Genomic DNA, 22,170 nt, shown 5'->3' on the forward strand with positions numbered 1-22,170 from the left:
ATAAATTCAAATGTGTAAATAAGTTTTGATGGATGTAATAATGGAATACTGAATGGCTTCGTTTTTGTAAAATATGCAGGGATTTGTGAAACACAAAATGAACCATGAAAAGAGAAGATGGGAAGTGACTGGTATTTTAAGTTTAAATGATTATTCTAAATTGTAAAACAGAAAATTCAAATTATTATTATTATTATTAATAATAATAATAATAATAATAACAATAATAATAATGCATTTATGTGGAAATCTGTGGGGCTGAGCTTAAGGCTTTGAAAAATGAGAAACGCAGTAAAACTGAAATGGCTAGATTCACCCACCCCTCTTTCCTGAGCAGATGTTTCTGTGCTGAGAATGCCAGCTGTTTAGCAGACCACCACCAGCTGCGACTCCTGCATTGCGGTGGGTTGAACTAAAAGACCCTTGGGATCTCATCCAACTCGCCAGTTCTCTGATTCTGCCACGCCAGGGACAAATGCTGTCCAGTGAAGCCCCAATGAGCTGCTCTTAAGTCCCACCCAGACGCATCTCTCCCACTCAGCTGTGTGCACCCCTCCCCTCCCCGCTGGCAGAGCTGGCCTGGCAGAGCTTAAAATAGGAAATGGCCCATTAGCCTTTGGGTTGTACATCTGCCTTGTGCCCAGGGGCAGGGGCCAGGAGAAGTTACTGGAAGCAATAAGGCAGGATAAAGCTCTTGCCATCAATATTTCATGGCAAGCGGGGGGGGGGTGTTGGATGCAGTCCTTGGGGAAGACGGGCTGCAAGCAATCTGCGGTGCTGCCAGGGCAGGACTTTGGGGCAGAAGTCCAGGGAATGAGTAGAAGGGCTTCCCAGTGCAGCAGCAGAGGATGGAGGCTTGGCATATAATCTCAGGTGGGATAAATCCTGTTCCCATTGAAAGAGGGAACCCCCCTCCTGCAAGTTCAGCCTTGGTCAACCAGATGTTTTGGACTAAAATGTTGTGGGGAGGGCAAGGGAGTACAGTGTCAGACCCTCCAAGTTTCATAAAATTTATATACCGCTTGGTGGTCAAAAAAACCACCACAGCTAATTACAAAAAAGATGAAACAATACAGTTCTTAATAAGAAAAATTAACAGTAGCTTTGGATTTTAAAGAAGTTGATATAACCAGAGACTAAAAGCAGATCAAGGCTCGCACCAACTTTCCAAACATCTGGGCCGGCTTGCCTAAACAAAAATGTTTTTTTCGCAGGAACGAAATAAGTACAGCGAAGGCGCCTGCCTGATATCAATAGGCAGTGAGTTCCAAAGTGTAGGTCCTGCCACACGCAAAAATAGCGAGTTCTTACAAATGTGGAATGGGTATTATGTGGCACTTGTAACAGGGCCATTTCTGCCAACAGAAGTGGGCAGGTAGGAGTGAGGTGATCTCATAGTCCCAAGTTGTTTTGGGCCACCAATGTCCCTAGGAATTGTGAGATATGCTCTGCGGAAAGCAGCTGCCCATCTCCGTGCTCAGCTTGGGAATCCCCCCCCCCCCCAAATTCCTCTGCATCCTGCCAAATAAAACAGAAGGAAAATTGGGACGTTGAATGCCAAAACTCAAGAGAGCATGAGGAGTGGGAGGTGGGAACAGGGGGTCTAGACAGACCCCTGTGGATGACACTGTTTGAATGAAGTCTGAAGCGCCCTGGCACTCTCTGCTGACAGCGGAATCTTCCTGCCTGATCTTGCCCCGGCTAATAGCTTGCCTGTGTGCTTTTCAGAGAAATGATCTAACTTGGAAACAAAGATGAGGTGCGATTCAAAAGAAAGAGAAGAAAGGAGGGCTTGTTCAGAGGTGGGGTGGCTTTCATCCTGTGTTTTCTTCTGCCGGTAGCCATAGAGACTAGGGGGGGGGGGGAGACCACCAGGATGGTGAGATGGAAACATTCCCAAAGGAGAAAGCAGAAACTTTCTCCAGGGCTACCCTGTGAATTTCATGGATGACCTATAAAGCCCCATATGGCTTAGGACCAGCCTATCTGAAGGACCGTATTCTCCCATACGAACCTGCCTGGGCTCTGAGATCTACCTCCTGCTACCTCCACAGGTACGCTTGGAGGAGGACGCAGGAGAGGGCCTTCTCTGTGGCTGCTCCCAGACTCTGGAACTCCCTCCCTGGAGAAGTCAGACAGGCTCCCTCCTTGTTGTCCTTCAGCTGGCAGGTGAAAACTCTTTTATTTTGACAGGCCTTTCTGAACTGACTGCTTTTTAAAGGAAAGGCTTTTTCAATAGTGCTTTGCTATTGTATTTTAATAGATTTGGTTTTTTTGCATTGTTTTTATTCTGTTAGAATTGAATTACCTTTAAACAATGAACATATATGTTTTTTTTGGGGGGGTTGTATTTTATCTGTGTGGTTTTAGTTTGTGTAAGGTCTTGAGTAATAATGAAACATAATAATGGAGACTTCAGTCCAGGTTACGAGTTCAGCACCCTGTTTGGGGCTCTCGCCTGACAAATGGGGCTCATCAAACATCAAGTCTGAGGAGCCCGTGGCCCTTGCATTGTTTGGGGCTGAGACTCAGGCTTTGAGCACATGACTCTATGCTCTGGCTCCAATGTGCTCCCACTGTTAGCCACAGTCCATAGGTATCCTGTAGTTTATAGACAAAATACTGCCGTTGGATGAGTTTTCCCTCAAACCAACTCTCATCCAATTTGAAAATGCATGTACCCCTTGTGTGTTCTTTAATTTCCTCTCGTTTGTACATCGTTGACCAGAAATAGCAGCTGTCCCGAACGTTATCCCTGCCAAATCTGGTGTTTCCCTATCCTTGGAAAATCCCCAAGGGACCTGCTCTTCTTTAGGTGTACTCCTACCAGTTTTCTGTGCTCTCCCGCCACTGGTTGCACTGTGGATTTATATAATGCCATTTTAATAGTTTTATTTTCGATCCCTTTTCTGGCAATCTCTAACATCTGCCTTGCAGAGGGTTGGACTAGATGATCCTTGGCATCCCTTCCAACTCTACAGTTCTGTGAATTCACCTTTTTGCACAGCATCTTTGCTGAGCGGTCCATTTCAGCCCTAAGGCCTTGTTTCTGGCCAGTCCCCTCCAGATCAACCCCCATGAGCTTATGTGTGGAGTTAATACGTTTCTGTCCCGCTATGCATCACTTTACACTGGATTACACTGAAATGTTTTCTTGCCATTTTTTTGCCCAGCTTGGAGAGACCCAGGAAGGTTCTTTGCAATTTGAGCCAGGGATGGGGAAACCTGTAGCAACGCTGATTTTGCTGGACCACAAACCCCAACATCCCTGACCACAGACCATCCTGGCTGGTGCTGATGGGAGCACAGAGTCCAGCAAAACCTGCAAGGTTGCTGGTTCCCCGTCCCAGATTTAGACCATAGCAATTCTCCTGGAACCAAGTCAAAAGCAGACTTAAGATCAATAAAGGCAGGAGGGCGTTGAAGGCTTAGTGCCAGGAACTGAAGTATACATCTCTCTGCCAGGTGAGCTAATACACAGCGATGGTTGAGCGACCGGCTTTAAATCTAATCTCTGCCTTCCAAATAATACTATTATCCTCCTCCATACAAAGTTAAAGCTTATGTTTTAAAAACCTGGCATAAAGTTTTCCAATAACTGCCTTCCAAGAAGGCTAATGGGGCAATAATGATCTGGATTGGTCCCATCACCTTTTCTTAATGTGATGAGCTAGGAAAGCTTTACTCAGTGCTCCCCCCCCCCCAAAAAAATAGGTGCCAGTACTCCCCATGGCTGTTAGTTAAGTCCCACACTTTTTAACAACAAAAAAAGAGGTGCCAGTACGCTTTTCCTTGAGTACCCCCTGAAAAAAGCACTGGCTTTACTGCATATACTGGGAGTCTTTCCAGTTCTGTTAATAAAATACGAAGGAATGAGAGTAAAGATATCCCACTGTTTTGGGAGAGATTTTAAGATACGAGGAGGTATATAATCTTGCTTTCCCAGAGCAATTAGATTAAGGATTTCACCTGTCACTGCAGGTTGCCACTCTGCGGCATAAAGAAATGGTTTAAAACAACTGGAGGGTGCTGCCTTGGCTAGTCTTTTGCATTCCCAGTTTTATGTTTAGGATGATTGCAACAGAGCTCAGCTTACAGCTCACATGCTTTCAGGAATGTCCCGAAACCAAAAGATGCTCTGCTGGGTCACACCAGAATGCCAGACCAGAAGATGCTTCATTTTCAGTCTGACTTTCTGGCACAAATCAGCTGGGTCATGCCTGAGCACCGGAACAAAAGCAGCTCATATTTTGCTCTTGCTTGCCTTTTGCTCAGGACTAAAAAAGGAGCGTCCCGAATTTGGTCCCAAGAATGTTGGAGGGTATGCAGTTTGCAGCAGCTTTGTCATCCCTATAAAAGCAGAGAACACCCTATTGATCAACTCAAGGAGTCTAGCTGAGGCGGGTTTTCTCCAACACGGTTGTCTTGTCTTAGGGCTCATCCATTTCCTATGCTTTATAAACACGGGTCCAAGAGGTTTTTCATTTGCCCTGCTGCTTTCCCCAGAAAAACCCGTGATTTAGCTCTGAATTGTAATTGTAAAGGTAAAGGTACAGGGACCCCTGACCATTAGGTTCAGCTGCGGACAACTCAGGGTTGCGGCGCTCATCTCGCTGTATTGGCCGAGGGAGCCGGCGTACAGCTTCCGGGTCATGTGGCCATGACTTCCGGGTCATGACGAACCAGAGCAGCGCACGGAAACACCGTTTACCTTCCCGCCAGAGCGGTACCTATTTATCTACTTGCACTTCGTGCTTTCGAACTGCTAGGTTGGCAGGAGCAGGGACCGAGCAACGGAAGCTTGCAGGGATTCGAACCGCCGACCTTCTGATCCGCAAGCCCTAGGCTCTGTGGTTTAACCCACAGTGCCACCCGCGTCCGCTGAATTGTAACAAATGTCAATCAGGTTTTCTGCAGAAAAGCACAGGACAAATAGAAGTGTGGATGGGCAAACCTCTACCCTAATCGCAGTGCAAAGGCTTGGTTTTTCTTCCACTGAAAAGAAGCCTGGAGTCTGTTATGGCCAAGAGGGAGGACTCCAGTTTTTCTACCTGGAAGGCAAACTTGTTTTGCTGGCTTAGGTACATGGCAAAGCGCCAACAAGATCATCGTGCAGAATTCACTGTTTATTTCTCATCCCGCCGCATCTTCCCAGGTTCCTCTGCTCCGTCTGGGGCACTGCCTATGTCTCGTCCTGGACTGCGTAGATCACAAAGTCGTCGGGAAGGTCGGCCTGGGTGCTGCTCCTCTGCCTGTCTGCGGTGAGCCAGCCCGTGGCCAGGGCCAGCTTGAGCTTGCGCAGCCTGTACATCAAGCTCACCAGCTCCTGCTCCATGTACCCCAGCGACTTCAGGCCAGACCGGACAGAGCAGCCGCGCCGGGGCCCACAAGGCGTGTGCGGTGGGGGCATGTGGCCGTCCGTGACCTGATCAGAAAAAGGCAGCAGTGAGCAGTTGTTAAGACAGGGGCTGGGGAAGGCCACATTCCCTTGGAGGGGTCTGGGGAGCCACAACCAGGTAGGCTGCCCTTTCCTCGCTTGTTTTCTCCCTCCCGCCTCTGGCATTTGCTGCCGGTTCATTTCCGGGCTCAACCCAAGGTGCTTGCAATAGTGTTTAAAACCCTGACAAACACAGGCCCCAAAGACCTGAAACACGCCTCCTTTCCTAATGACCCTCCTCAGCCCTGGTGATTCTTCCTCTTCCTTCTGTTTCCCACCACTAAGCCCTGGAGATGGAGGTTAATTGGGAAAGGAGAAGTCAAAATGTCTGTGCAATAATTTGCAGCCGGCTCCTTCCTGGCTGAAGCTTGCAAGCTGCATGTACAGGAAGAGGAAGAGGAGGAAGAGGAGGAGGAAGAAGAATAAGAATAAGAAGAAGACACTCTCACCCACCTGGAAATTCAAGCCCTCCCCCTGCTACTTGGAGGGGCCAGGCAAACCTGGAGAGCCCTGGAGGTCTGGCCACCCTATGCAGGCTTCTGCCCTTTGCCCCACATGCCAGAGGGTGGGTTTGGCACCAGTTCTCTGCCGCTCCCAGGCACTCACCTCTGTGTCCCGCTGAGCCACTGGGCGCTGCTCCATGGAGAAACCTCCCAGGAGCCAGACCAGGCTGTAGAAACACGCCAGGCTGAGGAGCCACAGCAGAATCTGCCCGTGCACCTGGTAGTTCTCCTGGTCCTCCGAGAGGCTGTTGTCCTGGTTGCTCAGGGCCCAGGCGGGGGCCAGCCACCCTAGCAAGCAGCAGATCCACCCACCCAGGACAACATCCATGGCCATTTCTTCCCTTCTTCTGAGCCTTACCATGGCACTGAGCCACCAGCAGCAGTGACATCACAAACCCCTGGGCAGGTGAGGTGGCCTCTTGCCCTCTCCTGGCAGGGAGAGCTGAGCCAAGAGGCCCAGCAGGGACAGATGTCCTCTTTGATGGGTGGCCTTGTCTCCTTGAGAGGCTGTCAGAGGACAGTCCTCTCTATCTGGGGGGGGGGGGTTGTGGGGGGGCCATCCAAGGGGAGCAGAGCAAGGGCAGAAGCAGCAGACTGAGCAGGCACACCCGCAATGGTGAGATGTATTTTATCTCTTATTTAAAACATAGTCATAGAATCATAGAATCATAGAGTTGGAAGAGACCACAAGGGTCATCGAGTCCAACCCCCTGCCAAGCAGGAAACACCATCAGAGCACTCCTGACATATGGTTGTCAAGCCTCTGCTTAAAGACCTCCAAAGAAGGAGACTCCACCACACTCCTTGGCAGCAAATTCCACTGTCGAACAGCTCTTACTGGCAGGAAGTTCTTCCTAATGTTTAGGTGGAATCTTCTTTCTTGTAGTTTGGATCCATTGCTCCGTGTCCGCTTCTCTGGAGCAGCAGAAAACAACCTTTCTCCCTCCTCTATGTGTCAATGGTTTCTGAACTGGGTAATTAGCATATGCAAATGATATGCACCACCGGGGTCCTTCAAGAGGAAGGGAAGGATATGAATGGAAGAAATAAATAAATGATATCTTGCCCTCTTTTCTGGAGGGGGGCAATGTAGTAAGTGGCCACTTCTGGAGCTTGGGGATAACAACCAGGTGGTGGTTTGCACTATCTTGGGGTCCCAGTTATTTGAATATGCAGGATTGTTTTCATTCTTTTTAAAAAATGCAAATAGCATCAGCTGTGTAGTGGCGGAGAAAGCTGATAATTATCAGAATTGCAATAAGCTTCTGAAAGTGCTACTTGGCATGATGGGGACAGCCCTCGCTGGTGTTGAATGTGATCTTTCCTCTGCAAATAGCAGCTTCAAAGGATTGAATTCAGGCAAGGAAATCAAAGAGTTAAAGCAAAAACACACATACATGCAATGATGAGAGGTAACATTGGATCTATCCTCTGACAACAAAGGAGCAAGTATGGTTGCCTTTGCCTTCTCTAGATCAGTTAAGTTAGCTTACAACGAGAAACCTATCCAAGTTACGTACATATAATAAACTACTTTATTATCCGCTTACTCTGCAAGCATCTCTCTGTGTATAACTGCAAAAGGTAAGGTCTACTTTCCAACCAAAATTCACAAGCTGTCTCCTCCAACAGGTAATTTGGCTTGGGTGGGACGGGCAAAGTCCACTTGGCAGCTAGCCACAGGGGGAGGGTACACACAATGGTGCAAGGGTCTGGGTACACACAATGTTTGTGTACATGCAGAACCCTTAGAACTGAAACCCCTGCTTAAAATGCAATCATACTGCTATCAATGCCCCTCTCCAGTAGGGCTGGGCGATATCTGGCTTTCAAGATCGTGATGGCTCACCAACTAAACATTGAGATATAGTGATATATCACAATGTCTGAAATGAGGATGGAGCTATAGAGATGCATTGCTTAGCTTGGTTTTGTTACGCATGGTTTTTCCCACATTGAAATTTTTGCTGGCGCCTACTCTTCTGATTCATTGCAGGAATCAGGGGCTGCAGGAATCAAGAGAAGCATAGGCTGGCTTAACGTTTCCCCCCACATTGTGATTTTTGCCTAGCGCGAGCACGCGTGTGCACACACACACACACACACACACACACAAAACCACACACATCATGATTTCCAATATACTGCCAGGTCAAAAATTATGATATGGACTTCAAACCAGTTTGGGATGATATATTGAGATATATCGCCCAGCCCTGCTCTCCAGCATTATTCCCCCACCCCGACTTCTCCCTCTTCCCTGTGCCTTCCCTGTGGCACTTCTGCCTGCATTTCCCAATTCCTTTGGCTGCAGAACCGGCGCAATTTCTGCCCCCATGAAGGTGCCCTGCGGCCTCCTCTGCCATAGATTTATTATTACTATTTTGAGTATTGCTTTCCAAACCCTCCCCGGTCCCCAGGCTCAGTCCTCCTCTTCGATGTCAAACACCACCAAGTTGAAGGCCTTGGCGCTTTCCCTGGCCAGCTGGCACTCGGGTGCCCGGCAGCCGCGGTGGCGCAGGGTGAGGGCGGCCTTGTGGTTCCGCACAAGCGTCACCAGCTTCACGAGCTCCATCTCCATCTGGAAGAAGGCGTGCAAGAGGTGCCGCTCCAGATCTTGTTCGTGGGCCAGCTGGGCTTCTTCCTGCGGAGGAGGAGGAGGAGGATGTTGGTCAGGCAGCAGGAGGGGCTGTGAACATTACAGGAAGATGCTTGAGATAAAACAGGCCAAGGGTGCCCCCAGCAGCCAGAGCAATGGTTGCCAAATTGCTGATGGGGTCGAAGGGAAACCAGAGCAATACTTTTTATCGAAGGAGGAGTCCAAGGCACCATCCAACTGTCTTAGGGACTCCACTCCAGATTTGTGTAGGGTTTGCTAATAATAATAATAATAATAATAATAATAATAATAAATTTGTTATTTATACCCCACCCATCTGGTCGGGTATCCTCAGCCACTCTGGGCAGCTTCCAACAAAATATTAAAAATACATTACATCAGTCATTAAAAACTTCCCTAAACAGGGCTGCCTTCAAATGTCTTCGAAACGTCAGAAAGTTGTTTATTTCTTTGACATCTGATGGGAGGGCGTTCCACAGGGCGGGTGCTACTACTGAGAAGGCCCTCTGCCTGTTTCCCTGTAACTTCGCTTCTCGCAGTGAAGGCCCTCAGAGCTGGACCTCAGTGTCCAGGCTGAACGATGGGAGTGGAGACGCTCCTTCAGGTATACTGGGCCGAGGCCTTAGCCTGTTCTTCTCCCAGCAGAGATTTAGGACTTGAGTTTTCCTTCTCCTAGATGAGCTACCTTCCCAAGTGGCCAATCTCTTCCAGTATGCCTCTGAATAACAGTTGCTCAGAATCCCGAGTGGGGAAGAGAGCACTGCTGTTGCACCCAGGTCCTGCTTGCTGGCGGCATCCCAGGACACTGGATTAGACAGGCCCCCTATGATCTGACCCAGCTACAGGCCTCTCCTTGCAGAAGTCTAGTGGTACCTCGGGTTAAGTACTTAATTCGTTCTGGAGGTCCGAACCTGAAACTGTTCTTAACCTGAAGCACCACTTTAGCTAATGGGGCCTCCTGCTGCCGCTGCACCACCCGAGCACAATTTCTCTTCTCATCCTGAAGCAAAGTTCTTAACCTGAGGTACTATTTCTGGGTTAGTGAAGTCTGTAACCTGAAGCGTATGTAACCCGAGGGACCACTGTATTTGTGATAACAGAACCTCCACGCTCAGGGACAGTCTACCTCTGAATACCAGCTGATGGGGAACGATGACTGGAGAGTTGCCTTTGTGCTCAGGTCCTGCTTGTGGGTTTCTCTTTGGAAAGCTGGTCACTGTGAGGGCAGGATGGGCCCCCTTTGGCTCTTCTAATCTCCTTCTGTTTGTCTCCTGGAACCCCCCTCCACTCCCCTTTCCTTTCTTACCCCTGCTTCTTCTGCCTTGGGCTTCGTGTGCAGCCATTTCACTCCCAGGGCCAGCACCAGAACCACGATGGAGCCGAATGCCAAGCTGTCCCAAGCTGCTTGTGGGGAGACGGCTTCCTTCTGCTCTTCCACCGCAGCACGGCGTACAGCAGAGCTTCCCTGGCAGAGCCACAACACCCACAGCAGGCTGTGCATGGTGAATACAAATGGTGGCGGAGTCCCTGGGGCCAAGCGGGCCCTGGTCTGTGATGTCACAGATGCGCCAGCCCCATTGGCCAGTCGCGTGGGTGACATCGGGAGAGGGTTCCATCAGCTGGCCAATTGCTTATTTATTTGCTACCTTTTAATCCCCCCTGCTTTCCTCCCACATGTGGCACACATATAAAAAAAGATAAAGGGACCCCTGACCGTTAGGTCCAGTCGTGGCTGACTCTGGGGTTGCGGCGCTCATCTCGCTTTATTGGCCGAGGAAGCCGGCGTACAGCTTCCGGGTCATGTGGCCAGCGTGACTAAGCCGCTTCTCTTTGGAAAGCTGGTCACTGTGAGGGCAGGATGGGCCCCCTTTGGCTCTTCTAATCTCCTTCTGTTTGTCTCCTGGAACCCCCCTCCACTCCCCTTTCCTTTCTTACCCCTGCTTCTTCTGCCTTGGGCTTCGTGTGCAGCCATTTCACTCCCAGGGCCAGCACCAGAACCACGATGGAGCCGAATGCCAAGCTGTCCCAAGCCGCTTGTGGGGAGACGGCTTCCTTCTGCTCTTCCACCGCAGCACGGCGTACAGCAGAGCTTCCCTGGCAGAGCCACAACACCCACAGCAGGCTGTGCATGGTGAATACAAATGGTGGCGGAGTCCCTGGGGCCAAGCGGGCCCTGGTCTGTGATGTCACAGATGCGCCAGCCCCATTGGCCAGTCGCGTGGGTGACATCGGGAGAGGGTTCCATCAGCTGGCCAATTGCTTATTTATTTGCTACCTTTTAATCCCCCCTGCTTTCCTCCCACATGTGGCACACATATAAAAAAAGATAAAGGGACCCCTGACCGTTAGGTCCAGTCGTGGCTGACTCTGGGGTTGCGGCGCTCATCTCGCTTTATTGGCCGAGGAAGCCGGCGTACAGCTTCCGGGTCATGTGGCCAGCGTGACTAAGCCGCTTCTGGTGAACCAGAGCAGCGCATGGAAACGCCGTTTACCTTCCCGCTGGAGCGGTACCTATTTATCTACTTGCACTCTGACGTGCTTTCGAACTGCTAGGTTGGCAGGAGCAGGGACCGAGCAATGGGAGCTCACCCCGTTGTGGGGATTCGAACCGCCGACTTTCTGATCGGCAAGTCCTAGGCTCTGTGGTTTAACCCACAGCGCCACCCATGTCGTGGGCGCAACTGTGAGGAACTCCCTTCCGCAAGAAATTAGACAGGCACTGTCTCTATCAGAGTTTCTGGCACCTGGTCAAAGCTGTTCTATTTCAGAAAGCCTTTGCACCTTGAATGTTCCTTGCTTTCTTTCCTTTCTCTTTTATTTTATATATATATATATTTTATTTTAAAAAAACCCCAATTATTGTTATTTATATTAAATCCTCAAGGTTATTAGATACTGGAGTCTCAATTTATGTTTTAATTTAATGTTTTAATATTGCATATTTTATTGCTGTAAGCTGCCCTGAGGCCTTCAGGGTGAAAAGTGGGAGAAGCGTTTTTAAATAAATAAAGAACATATTTAAGCAATGTAAATGCTCTACTATTATTTTGCCTTATTTGGAATTCCGATAAATACCGGTTGGAGGGGAGAGAAACTCTGGTGCTCAAATTCTGGTTGCGGGTTTCACAAAATGGGCATCTGGTTGGCTGCTGTGAGAACAGGATGCTGGCCTAGATGGGCCATGGGCCTGATCCCACAGGCTCTTCTTAGGTTCTTAGGAGCAGGCATTGAGACATACTCCAAGCGACTGGACCCAGTTAGTACCCTGGAAGCTGTAGCCCGTCCTAGCTGCGATTTTGGGGCCACCTTCAAGGGCAGTCCTGCAAACAATGCACCGCAGTAGTCTACCCCAGGGCCTGACTCCCGCTCACACCCCTCACTTGCACAAAAGGGTCCTGAGTGGTGGTCTTTGCCTGAGCCGCCTTCAGATCAAAAGCTAGCCATCAAATCAAAGGTGGCATTAAACGTGTGAATGCACTTAAGGAGTCTAGGTCACAACAACAGTGGGAGAAGCAGGGTGAGGAATGCCATACTCAGGGAGGAAAGGCACCTTATTGATCCCATTTCTAGCCCACCTCCAAGGAGCACCGGGTGTGGTGCGCAGGGTTCTCCCCCTCCTCATTTAATTTACCCCACAACAACCCTGTGAGGTAGGTTAAGCGGAGAAGCAGTGACCGGCCCCCAAAGTCGCACCCAGGGCTGAGTGGGGATTTGAACCCGCGTCTGCCAGCTTCTAGTAGGTCAGCGCTCTAACCACTACGTATCACTGCCTCAGCTCCACTCAAGACGCCGGGCTCCCTCCCCCAGCAGCTGCAGAGAGCAGCCTCGCCTTGCTGTTTGCAGGACCTTGGTGCGCCCTTCGTGCAAAGCCTGGGCGCGTTCCCACGTGCAAAGCCTGCCTTAAGGAGGAGCAGCCGCGACCCCTCCTCAACGAACAGCTTCGGGGGCGGATCGCTCGTTCTGTGTCTGTGTGTGTCCCCCCCACCCACACCAGCCACGTGATGGAGCAGCAGCCCAACATGGCGCAGTCCTCCTAGGCCGCTCCATCCCAGCCCGGCGGGGAGACCATCTGGCCTTGCAGAGCATCCCGGAGACCGGCAGGTAAGTGAGGCGAGGGTAGGGGTGGAGGGGGCGCACCAGAGTCCCTCCCCCCCGTGCAAAACCCCACGCCTTGCACGGGTCCCCAAAGTGCCTTTCCCGCCCCTACCCCCCAGGTCCGCTGCTGGGATGGAGCCACGTGCCGGGTGGGGTGGGTGGGGGTCGCCTTCTTGTGCTCTCCCCCGCCAGAGAAGGACCCGAGAGCCAGGGACAAGCTACCCCGCCCCGCCCCGTCGAGGAGAAGCAGGAGCCTTGCATCCAGGCGGCAAGGCGAGGATGGAGGACGTTGTGGTCCATCCAGATGCGGCTCCCATCACCAACATCCTTGCGCCCTGGTTGGGGCTGTAGGTGTAGGGCATTGGAGGCCAGCAGCACATCTGGAGGGTGACTTGGGGGGCGGGGTCTTTCCCCACCATTTCTGCTCTGCTGTTCAGAAGGTGGGAGGGATCTGCCTGGGTTCCACTGACTCTGGGGTGCTGGACGGGTCAGGGAGAGTGGGCTTCTCAGGAGCGAGGGGAGGAAATTGGGGCACCTCACTGTACTCACCCCATGTGCTTCTCCACCAGAGTATAGTCCTAGCAGTTTAGGGCAGATCTCTTGGAAGAGCCAGATATAGAACATTGCAAAATATCTCAAGATCAAAATAGTTAATCTCTGTTGAATATATCTGTTTAGCAGAGATAAGCAGAACAATGCAAATTTTTATTATGATTGCTACTATTGTACTGCATTTGCTCAAAGAAGCTAAAGGTGGCATGCATGATTCTCCCCCCACCCCCCCATCCTATCCTCACAACAACCCTTTGAGGTAGGTTGGGATGAGAGAGGCAGTGACTGGCCCCAAGGTTACCCAGTGAGTTTGATGGTTGACAGAGATTTGATCCTGGACTCCCAGGTCCTAGTGCCGTGGGTAGCAAACTAAGGCCTGGGGGTTGGATCTGGCCCAATCGTCTTCTAAATCCGGACCGCAGACGGTTCAGGAATCAGCATGTTTTTACATGAGTAGAATGTGTCCTTTTATTTTAAAATGCATCTATGGGTTATTTGTGGGGCCTGCCTGGTGTTTTTATATTAGAATATGTGGTTTTATTTAAAATGCATCTCTGGGTTATTTGTGGGGCATAGGAATTCGCTCATTCCCCCCAAAAAAATATAGTCCGGCCCCCCACAAGATCTGAGGGACAGTGGACCAGCCCCCTGCTGAAAAAGTTTACTGACCCCTGTGACAATCTAACTTCTACAACTACCAGTGTTCAATATCCTTATCCAAGATCTTTTGAACAAGTAGAACAATTTATTTCATAAAATGTATACACCACTTGATTGTTTTTTTTAAAAGGCACTTCAAAGCAATTTACAAAAAGAATAAAACAATAAAATAAGAAAGTAAGAAAAAAAGTAATGTAAGAAATTCAAAGAGTTAAAACAACAATATACGAAAACAAGATGTAACAACTCTCTAAACAATGCAAAATGTGCTATGAAACAATGACCGATCTCAATAACCCAGCCAGTAAGTTGGAAGGCGGTTGTAAGTCAGTGGGCAGTGCCCGTGCTTGGCATGTAGAAGGTATCAGGTTGAATCCCCACCAGCATCTCCAGGTGGGGCTAGAAATGTCTGAAGTCCTGATAAGCCACTGCCTGCCAGTGTTGACCAGCCTCTTCCAGCATGGTGCCATTTAGATGTGCTCAGTTGGGCTGAACATCTGGAGGGGGAGTTGTAGTTCAAAACATCTGGAAGGGACACCAGGTTGGGCAAGGCTTGGAGGAAAAACCAGATATCTGCAGATGTGGAGATGATGATGATAGTATTTATATGCCACCCATCTGACTGGGTTTCCCCAAACACTCGGGGCAGCTTCCAACAAAATATTAAAAACACAGTAAAACATCAACCATTAAAACTTTCCCTGAACAGGGCTGCCTTCAGGTGTCAAATAGTGGGAAATTGATGCCTCTGCATGAGAGAGGGAGAAGGGAGCTCCTTTCCCTTCTGCTCTGACTCCTCCTTTCCCTCCTCCTTTCCCTCAGCAAAATTCACCTGCCATGGTGAAGATCTTTGTGGGGGGCCTGTCTCCCGTGGTGACGGCTGAGGAGCTGAGGAAGCTCTTTGAGCAGTACGGGCAGGTGAACGAGTGCGACATCCTCAAGAACTTTGCCTTTGTGCACATGGAGAAGGAGGACGAGGCCCACCAGGCCATCAGCGCCCTGCACAAGAGTGAGTTCTACGGGGCCCACCTGACGGTGGAATACGCCACCTCTAAGATCCGAAACGCCACCAAGATCTACGTGGGGAACGTCTCCGCCAAGGCCACCACCTCCCAGATCCGCCAGCTCTTCGAGAGGTTCGGCAAAGTAGTGGAGTGTGACATCGTCAAGAACTACGCCTTCGTCCACATGGCCAAGGAGAGGGAGGCCATGGACGCCATCTTGAACCTCAACGACACCCCTCTGGAGGACCAGAAAATCTTCGTCACCCTTTCCAAGAGCAACAGCTCCCTGCGGGCTGCCAAGGGGGCGGCGGCGGCAGCAGCAGCAGCGGTGCCCACCCCGCCTCCCCCGTCCCCAAGCTACTACTTCTCCAGGGGGCGGCTGCCACCCCCGCCCCCGGCTTACACCCCCTACTGCCCCCGGGCCTGGTACGACAGGGAGTACTGCGACCGCTACTCGTACGAGCTCTACGACCGGGCCCGGGCCGCCTACGACCGGGCCTTGCCTCCTCCCCCTGCCGCCTATAGGGAAAGGAGCCCCGTGGGCAGGCGGACAGCTGCCTCCACCGCCGTTGTGGCCCAGTACGCAGACCCCTACGCGGCCGCCGCTGCTGCGGCTGCTGCCGCTGCCGCCACCGCCGCCGCCAACCAGACCTACAACCCGGCCTACAGCCAGCCAGGGTACGCAGCCGCTGCTGCAGCTGCCGCCACATACTCCCAGTACAGCATAGGAACCGCCTACAACGTGGCGGAGTACTACGAGAGGTACGCCAGCGCATACGCCGCCCAGTATGCGCAGACCTTCTGAGCACAGTGTGCCTTTTCCGGCAGTAAGTGTCTGGAGGTCCTTGGTTGCTTGGGGTGGGGGGTGGCGGCGGGATGGGGGGGAGCAGGGGGCCATGGGCAGGAGAAGGGATTGCCTCAGAAACACCCCACCTGGGCTTCAGCTCTACAGTGCTGGGGAAACCCAGCCAGATGGGCGGGGTATAAATAATATGTTTATATTATTATTGCAGTGCGTTCCCCTGCATGTGGGCATTTGATTTCTGCAGCCTGCCTTCTCCCGGCAATCGAGGGTATGCAGGGACACCTTCTAGCCATGAAAGAATTTGAGGAGGGTTCAATGAGGGGCAGGGCCTGGGGAAGATATGAGGGCCAGATCAAGGCCTGGGGGGCCACAGTTGACACGAGCACAGTATTGTCTGTCCTGGCCGGCAGCTGCTGTTTAAGGCAGGCTTCGCCAAGCGGTTGCCCTCCAGATGTTAGAGGGAAGGGAAAGCTTGTGGGATCAGCCCAGCAAGGTGGGCTCTCAGCTAGCTGGCAGGCTGGTTGGCCGGCTGGTGTGTGTGTGTGTGTGTGTGTGTGTGTGTGTGCATGCACGGGGTCCAAGATTGTGCCCACCCCCATGTCTCTTTGTTTGCCTGTGCAAAATACAGTACATAGGATGCAAACCTCTGTGTTTATACGATGTACACTTATTACGTCTGTGTATATACAGACACACACATGCATGCATGCACCTGAATTGTGTAGATCTCTTTGCAGGCATCGCCACCGCAGTGTCTGTGAGGCCCTTTGCTGATCACACGCTGACTTTTTACTCCAGCTTCCTTCCAAGGTTGGTGACGCTGCATTTTTTTTACCCCCTACCCTCCGTCCTTCCTGCCCTCTCGCCTTTTTCTTCCTTCACCCTCTTTCCTTTTTTTTTTTTTTTTTTTGATCCGGTCGTTGCCTTTTTGTTTTGTTTTTTAAAACCTGCTTCGAAGACCCGCCGCCTGCCTCGCCAACCCCCGCCTTTCGAACCCGCCGTGAGCCGAAGACGGTTTTGCTCGTAGAAACGTGCCCGCTTTTTTGAACTCTCCTCGTGCCCGGAGCAGCGGGCCTTTGCCAACCTCCGAACTCTCTGCCAGCTAATTCTTTGCTTGCCCCGTGGTGTTGCTGCCTGCCGAACCTCTGACCCCCGTGTCGCCCAGATCTCTGCCGGGCTCCTGAGCCGGGGAGAGAGGTCTCCTTTTGCTTCTGCTGTATTCCTGGGTACCGTTCTGTTCTGTTCTGTTTGTTGCCTTTGTACAACCGGTTAATGGAGCTTGTTCCTGTCGTGGCAACTCGTTTGCTTTTTCCCCTTATTTTTTTAAATGTTGATCATTAAATGGCTTTTACAGAACCTCTCGCGTCTCGTCGTGAAATTACACCCACCCCAATCCCTGCCGCCGCCCGACTTCTCCTCTGCCTTCGATTTCCTCCACCCCTTTCTGCATGGGGCGGGAGCGAAGTGCCCGTTCTTGCTGATCTCTACCGCATCCCCCCGTCCCCAAGTTTACTTCCTGCCTTCCCTCCCTCTGCTTTCCCTCAAGAGTGATCCTCTCTTTGGGCTCTGCCTCTCTCTTTGCCGCCACTAACTCCATCCGTCCGTCCGTCTCGACCGGAGAGTTAGGGAACCCTTGTCAAATCCGCAGCAAATTCTGGCTCCCGTCTGTAGGGCTGACTAACGCAGCCTGGGCTGGGCATCTTGCGGTTTTTTAACCCTGTTTTTTCTCCCTCCATTGACTTTCTCTTTTTGTGGACAGCTGCTTCTGGAAGGCCACCTCGGGCAGGCAGAGCTGACCCGAAGCGACTCAGCGCCACCAGCCAGCCGAGAAGAAGGCGAAACTCCTGCAAGCGAACCTTCGGCCTCTTGCACTCGTAGCGTAGGCACTGGGAAGGAATGGGGTGTTTGGGCAGGGGTGAGCGAGGGGCCTGGAAAGAGGGGGGGTTGTCTGGGTTAGGGTACTACCGTAAGATGCTTTCCCCTCGCCTTCCTCCCCCCAGGCGGAAAGACCACTCAAGAGGAGGGTATGGGCGTGATCTGCCCCTGGGCTGGGGTGCCCGGTCTGGTTCTTTCTGCGGAGAGACAGCTGGGGTTGTCTGGGTTAGGAGAGACAGCCGGGCTCAGACACAGCCTTCCTGTCCTTGGGTTCCCATTTGCTCTGCCCAAAAGGGTTGGTTTTGTCTCTCTGAAAGGTAAGCAGAAGGACGGAGCCTCTGAGGTGTAAAGAAAATAGTCCCCTTGCTGCCTGGTCCCACTCGTTTGTTTTAGACCCCTCTTTGTCCTGCTGTCAGCTGACGGATCCCCCGACAGCAGAGCCAGATCTGAACTCGGGACCTCATGATGTGGGGAAGCCTGTGAGGTAAGCAAGCTCTTTCTCCACCCAACCCCCTGGCTGGGGCTGAGGGAGGGGTGGTCCTTTGCGGAGCCAAGAGGGGGGGAGAAGCTCTTTCAGGAGAAGCCTTCAGCTCCAAACTCCCCACTCCACTCGCTTGTACGTGACCTCTGGGTGTGGCTTCTGGGGACCCTCAATCATCAGAAGCTGAGGCAAGAGACAGATGTCTGTGGAGCCCTTGGGGGACACCTCCATCCCCATCTCCTCCTCACAAAGCAATACAGTCGTCTCTCGGAAGTCGAACAGAATCCATTCCGGGAGGTCCATTCAACTTCCAAAACGTTCAGAAACCAAATCACAGCTTCTGATTGGCTGCAGGAAGCTCCTGCAGCCAATCGGAAGCCCCGCCGGACATTCGGGTTCCCAAAGAATGTATGCAAACCGGAACAACCACTTTCCAGGTTTGCGGCATTCAGGAGCCAAAATGTCCAAGTTCCAGGGCATTCAACAACCAAGATCTGACTGCACTTGTGCCCCCGACCCCTGCTTTCCCTTCTCCCCGGGTTCTCCCTTATCCTCCAAGTGGGGCCGTGAGCTTCACCCTTTGAGCAAGAGGTGGGTTTGCACCTCCCTGGCTTGGCTGGGGCTTGTAGGACGCAGAATCACGACCCGCCATGATTGTGTGGGTTTCACTTCCTGGCATGAACTCTTTTCTGTGCGACAATAAAAGCAGGTTGGCACAAGGACCCCCAAAGAGACGGCTTTTCATCCATGTGGCCCTCGCTCCCCGGCTCTGGCCACTTGGCACAGGATCGTGCTGGAGTTGGGACTCCAGCCGGCAGCGCCGCCTAATGGTCAGAGATCCTTGGAATTGGCCAGGTACGGAGAGCTCCCACAGGTGCTTTGTGGGAAGGAAGAGGAAGCAGCGGACGAAGGGGGTGACCTGAGAGGGAAAGAAGCAGGAGTTTTCCCTACTGGTTGCCGCTTCTGCTGCCGCACGGTCTTCCCACACGTAGGGGAATAAAGCGGATAGAGAACAGTTTTTATCCCTCCCTTGGAAGTCATGGGCATCCACAGAAGCTGGATGTTGGAAGATTGAGGGCAAGGTCCTTCACGCAGCACACAGTTAAACTGTGGAACTCCCTTCCACAGGAGGCAGTGAGGACCACCAACTTGGATGGCTTTAAAAGGGAACTGGACAAATTCATAGAGGAGGAGGAGGCTGCAATAAGCCATGATGGCCATGACTCTGCCTCCTGGGAAGCAGCAATGCTTCTGAATATCAGTTACTGGAAACCACAGGAGGGGAGAATTGCTCTTGAACTCATGACCTGCTTGAGAGTTTCCCAGTGGAGGCACCTGGCTGGCCACTGTGAGAACAGGATGCTGGGCCAGATAGGCCCTCTTCGGCCTGATTCAGCAGGCTCTTACTCCATTCCTTAGGAGAAAATGCTTTTAATGCGTAACTCCCAGGGATTGCTAAAAGTAAGCTGCTGCGGCGTGCAAACCCAACCTGCCAGGGGGAGGGGCAGAGTGGAGGAGGCAGGTGAGCAGGGATTGGGTAGAGCAAGTGAGCTCCCTGCCGGCTATGTGAAAAGCGAGAAGCTTCCACAGCCGGTCTTCTCCATCCTCCAGACATCACCAGAGTTCAGGGATGCATCCCAGTCAAGAAATGAAACTTTGGAGCAGGGCTTAGGGATAAGCTTGAAGGTTAGATTGGGGCCTGGAGGGCCACTCCTAAGCTATTTGTAGGCCCTGGGGAGTGGGGCTTGAGACCTCATGGAGCACCAAGGAACATCATGAGTGCCTGAGAAATTAAAGCAGCTTTTAAAAATGGTGCCTGTGTGTTTTGCTTCCCTGTCCCCCATCCCCTGCTTCCGTTGACTGCTGGCCGTGAGAGGGGACTGCCCCATGCTTCTTTGGCCTGAAACAACTCTCCCGTTTTCGAAGCCCGGCGGCTGAGAATTATCTGCACTCTTCCCTAAATCGTGTTCTTTATTATTACAGTGGTACCTCAGGTTGCAGACGCTTTAGGTTACAGACTCCGCTAACCCAGAAATAGTGCCTCAGGTTAAGAACTTTGCTTCAGGATAAGAACAGAAATCGGGCCCTGGTGGCGTGGCAGCAGCAGGAGGCCCCATTAGCTAAAGTGGTGCTTCCGGTTAAGAACAGTTTCAGGTTAAGAACGGACCTCCGGAAGGAATTAAGTACTTAACCTGAGGTACCACTGTATTGTGTTTATACTCCACCTTTTCCTCCAAGGAGCTCATCAAGATGGCATACATGGTTCTCCCCTTCCTCATTTAATCCCCACAACAACCCTGTGAGGGAGGTTTGGCTTCTTGAGGCAGTGAGCTGAGTGGCTGAGTGGAGGATTTGAACCCTAGTCTCCCAGGTCCTGGTCTGACACTCTTTAACCACAACACCACCGCCACCACTGGCTCTTGGGGGGGGGGGGATAGCTGTGTGTATGTTTTCAGGGGCGGGCAGTACCTGCTGGCTGGGGCTGATGGGAGTTGTAGTCTGAGGACATCTGGGGGGAGATAACAGGCTGCCCCAGCGCATGCCCCCCACCCTGCCATCATATGTGTGCCAGATTTGAGGTGTGCCAGAAAGGAAGCACCCCAAGTACAGCCTGGAATGAGTTAAATCCCTGGAGCATGAGAAGAAAGAAACGTCAGTTTGGCCTGTGTTTTTGTGGCCTCCCTCCCCCCCGCCCCCGGCCAGCTTCTGCAGGGTTGGACCCAAAGATGAATGCAGACCTCAGGCCAAAAAGATCAGCCCCCCGCCCTTATCTAGCCTTCCCGTTGTCAAATTCAGGAACCCTACCAAATTCCAGGTTCCCTACCATGGGACAAGAGCCCAGCATGGTGTGTTTGGGTGGGCAGGGGGAGTCCCAAAGCCTCGCAACACTTCTCCCCCACCCCCGAAATAACCCTTCTTCGGTATGTGAAGAGGTGGGGGAAAACTGCCTCCTCATATTTTATTTTATTTTATTTTATAAATATTTTATTCGATTTTGCATAAAAGACGACAAAGCAAAACAAAAGCAACGAACAATACACCAAAAACATACAGAATTACACAAACATAACATACTACAAACAACAGAAATAAAAACAATCTTATCTTCATATTGATCTTGCATTAACTTGTTTCTCTGACTTCCCCGAGTCTCCCTTCCCTGTATTCCAATTCATACAATTAAACAACAAATCCCTTCCCTCTGTCATAATTAACCTCCTTTCTGATTTGAATGTCTTAATATAGCTTATTCAATGCTTAGAACTTAAGATGTTGGGTCTTCTGATCCTTAAAATTTTACTCCAATAACCTTATACATTCAATCTGATGTTATTTTAACATTCATTAATCTTGTAGTGTTTCTGTAAATAGTCTTTAAATTTCTTCCAATCTTCCTCCACCGTCTCTTCTCCCTGGTCTCTGATTCTGCCAGTCATTTCTGCGGATTCCATATAGTCCATGACTTTCATCTGCCATTCCTCCAGCGTGGGTAATTCTTGTGTCTTCCAATACTTTGCAATAAGTATTCTTGCTGCTGTTGTGGCGTACATAAAAAATATCCTGTCTTTCATACGTACCTCTTGATTGACCATGCCCAGGAGAAAGGCCTCCGGTTTCTTCGGGAATGTGTATTTAAATACTTTCTTCAGTTCATTATAGATCATCTCCCAAAAGGTCTTAATCCTTGGGCATGTCCACCAGAGGTGAAAAAAGGTACCTTCAGTTTCTTTACATTTCCAACATTTGTTATCGGGCATATGGTAAATTTTTGCTAGTTTGACTGGTGTTATGTACCATCTGTATATCATTTTCATAATATTTTCTCTTAGGGCATTACATGCCGTAAACTTTAGCCCAGTGGTCCATAACCGTTCCCAGTCGGCTAGCATTATGTTGTGACCCACATCTTGTGCCCATTTAATCATTACTGATTTTACTTCCTCATCCTGTGTATTCCATTTCAGCAGCAGATTATACATTCTTGACAATATCTTAGTTTTGGGTTCTAGCAATTCTGTTTCCAATTTTGATTTTTCCACCTGGAAGCCAATTTTTCTATCCAATTTATATGCCTCCATTATCTGATGATAATGGAGCCAATCACGGACTTTACTTTTCAATTTGTCAAAACTCTGCA

General features: G+C 50.9%; 3 protein-coding genes across 8 annotated transcripts; 1 reads left to right on the top strand and 2 right to left on the bottom strand.

Annotated features, from left to right (window-relative positions):
* Nucleotides 1-5,108: 5,108 nt before the first annotated feature.
* On the bottom strand, nt 5,109-6,440 carry LOC310666440 (uncharacterized protein). Its single transcript, XM_083417251.1, has 2 exons — nt 6,044-6,440; nt 5,109-5,425 (listed from the first exon to the last, which is right to left on the bottom strand). The coding sequence occupies exons 1-2, from the start codon at nt 6,299-6,301 to the stop codon at nt 5,183-5,185; spliced, it is 501 nt and encodes a 166-aa protein (XP_083273377.1). The 5' UTR covers nt 6,302-6,440; the 3' UTR covers nt 5,109-5,182.
* A 1,855-nt stretch (nt 6,441-8,295) lies between these two features.
* On the bottom strand, nt 8,296-10,258 carry LOC310666439 (uncharacterized protein). Its single transcript, XM_083417250.1, has 2 exons — nt 9,867-10,258; nt 8,296-8,584 (listed from the first exon to the last, which is right to left on the bottom strand). Exons 1-2 carry the CDS (start codon nt 10,158-10,160, stop codon nt 8,363-8,365), a joined length of 516 nt encoding a protein of 171 aa, XP_083273376.1. The 5' UTR covers nt 10,161-10,258; the 3' UTR covers nt 8,296-8,362.
* Nucleotides 10,259-11,467: 1,209 nt separating this feature from the next.
* LOC310666431 (uncharacterized protein) lies at nt 11,468-19,860 on the top strand. 6 transcript variants are annotated; one of them, XM_083417224.1, is made up of 4 exons: nt 11,468-12,661; nt 14,690-15,633; nt 16,402-16,486; nt 17,436-19,860. In XM_083417224.1, the coding sequence occupies exons 2-3, from the start codon at nt 14,705-14,707 to the stop codon at nt 16,448-16,450; spliced, it is 978 nt and encodes a 325-aa protein (XP_083273350.1). In that variant the 5' UTR covers nt 11,468-12,661; nt 14,690-14,704; the 3' UTR covers nt 16,451-16,486; nt 17,436-19,860. The 6 variants fall into 6 exon arrangements, 5 of the variants coding, with proteins under 5 accessions (XP_083273350.1, XP_083273349.1, XP_083273353.1 ...); XR_014505910.1 differs by having other exon boundaries at nt 11,470-12,661; nt 14,690-15,698; nt 16,414-16,486; nt 17,436-19,858; XM_083417223.1 differs by lacking the exon at nt 17,436-19,860 and having other exon boundaries at nt 11,469-12,661; nt 16,402-17,032.
* Nucleotides 19,861-22,170: the final 2,310 nt, after the last annotated feature.

The sequence above is a fragment of the Podarcis tiliguerta genome, assembly GCF_965153285.1.
Source record: "Podarcis tiliguerta genome assembly, chromosome: 16".
Classification (NCBI taxonomy): Eukaryota; Metazoa; Chordata; class Lepidosauria; order Squamata; family Lacertidae; genus Podarcis; species Podarcis tiliguerta.

Bases quoted from the DNA above. Each gene is read 5' to 3' on its own strand.
- LOC310666440 (XM_083417251.1), bottom strand. From the start codon at position 6,301: ATGGTAAGGCTCAGAAGAAGGGAAGAAATGGCCATGGATGTTGTCCTG. The intron at 5,426-6,043 runs GTGAGTGCCTGG...TTTTCTGATCAG, and splicing joins TGGCTCAGCGGGACACAGAG to GTCACGGACGGCCACATGCC.
- LOC310666439 (XM_083417250.1), bottom strand. From the start codon at position 10,160: ATGTCACCCACGCGACTGGCCAATGGGGCTGGCGCATCTGTGACATCA. The intron at 8,585-9,866 runs GTAAGAAAGGAA...CCTCCTCCGCAG, and splicing joins CCAAGGCAGAAGAAGCAGGG to GAAGAAGCCCAGCTGGCCCA.
- LOC310666431 (XM_083417224.1), top strand. From the start codon at position 14,705: ATGGTGAAGATCTTTGTGGGGGGCCTGTCTCCCGTGGTGACGGCTGAG. The intron at 15,634-16,401 runs GTACGCCAGCGC...TGAATTGTGTAG, and splicing joins GTGGCGGAGTACTACGAGAG to ATCTCTTTGCAGGCATCGCC.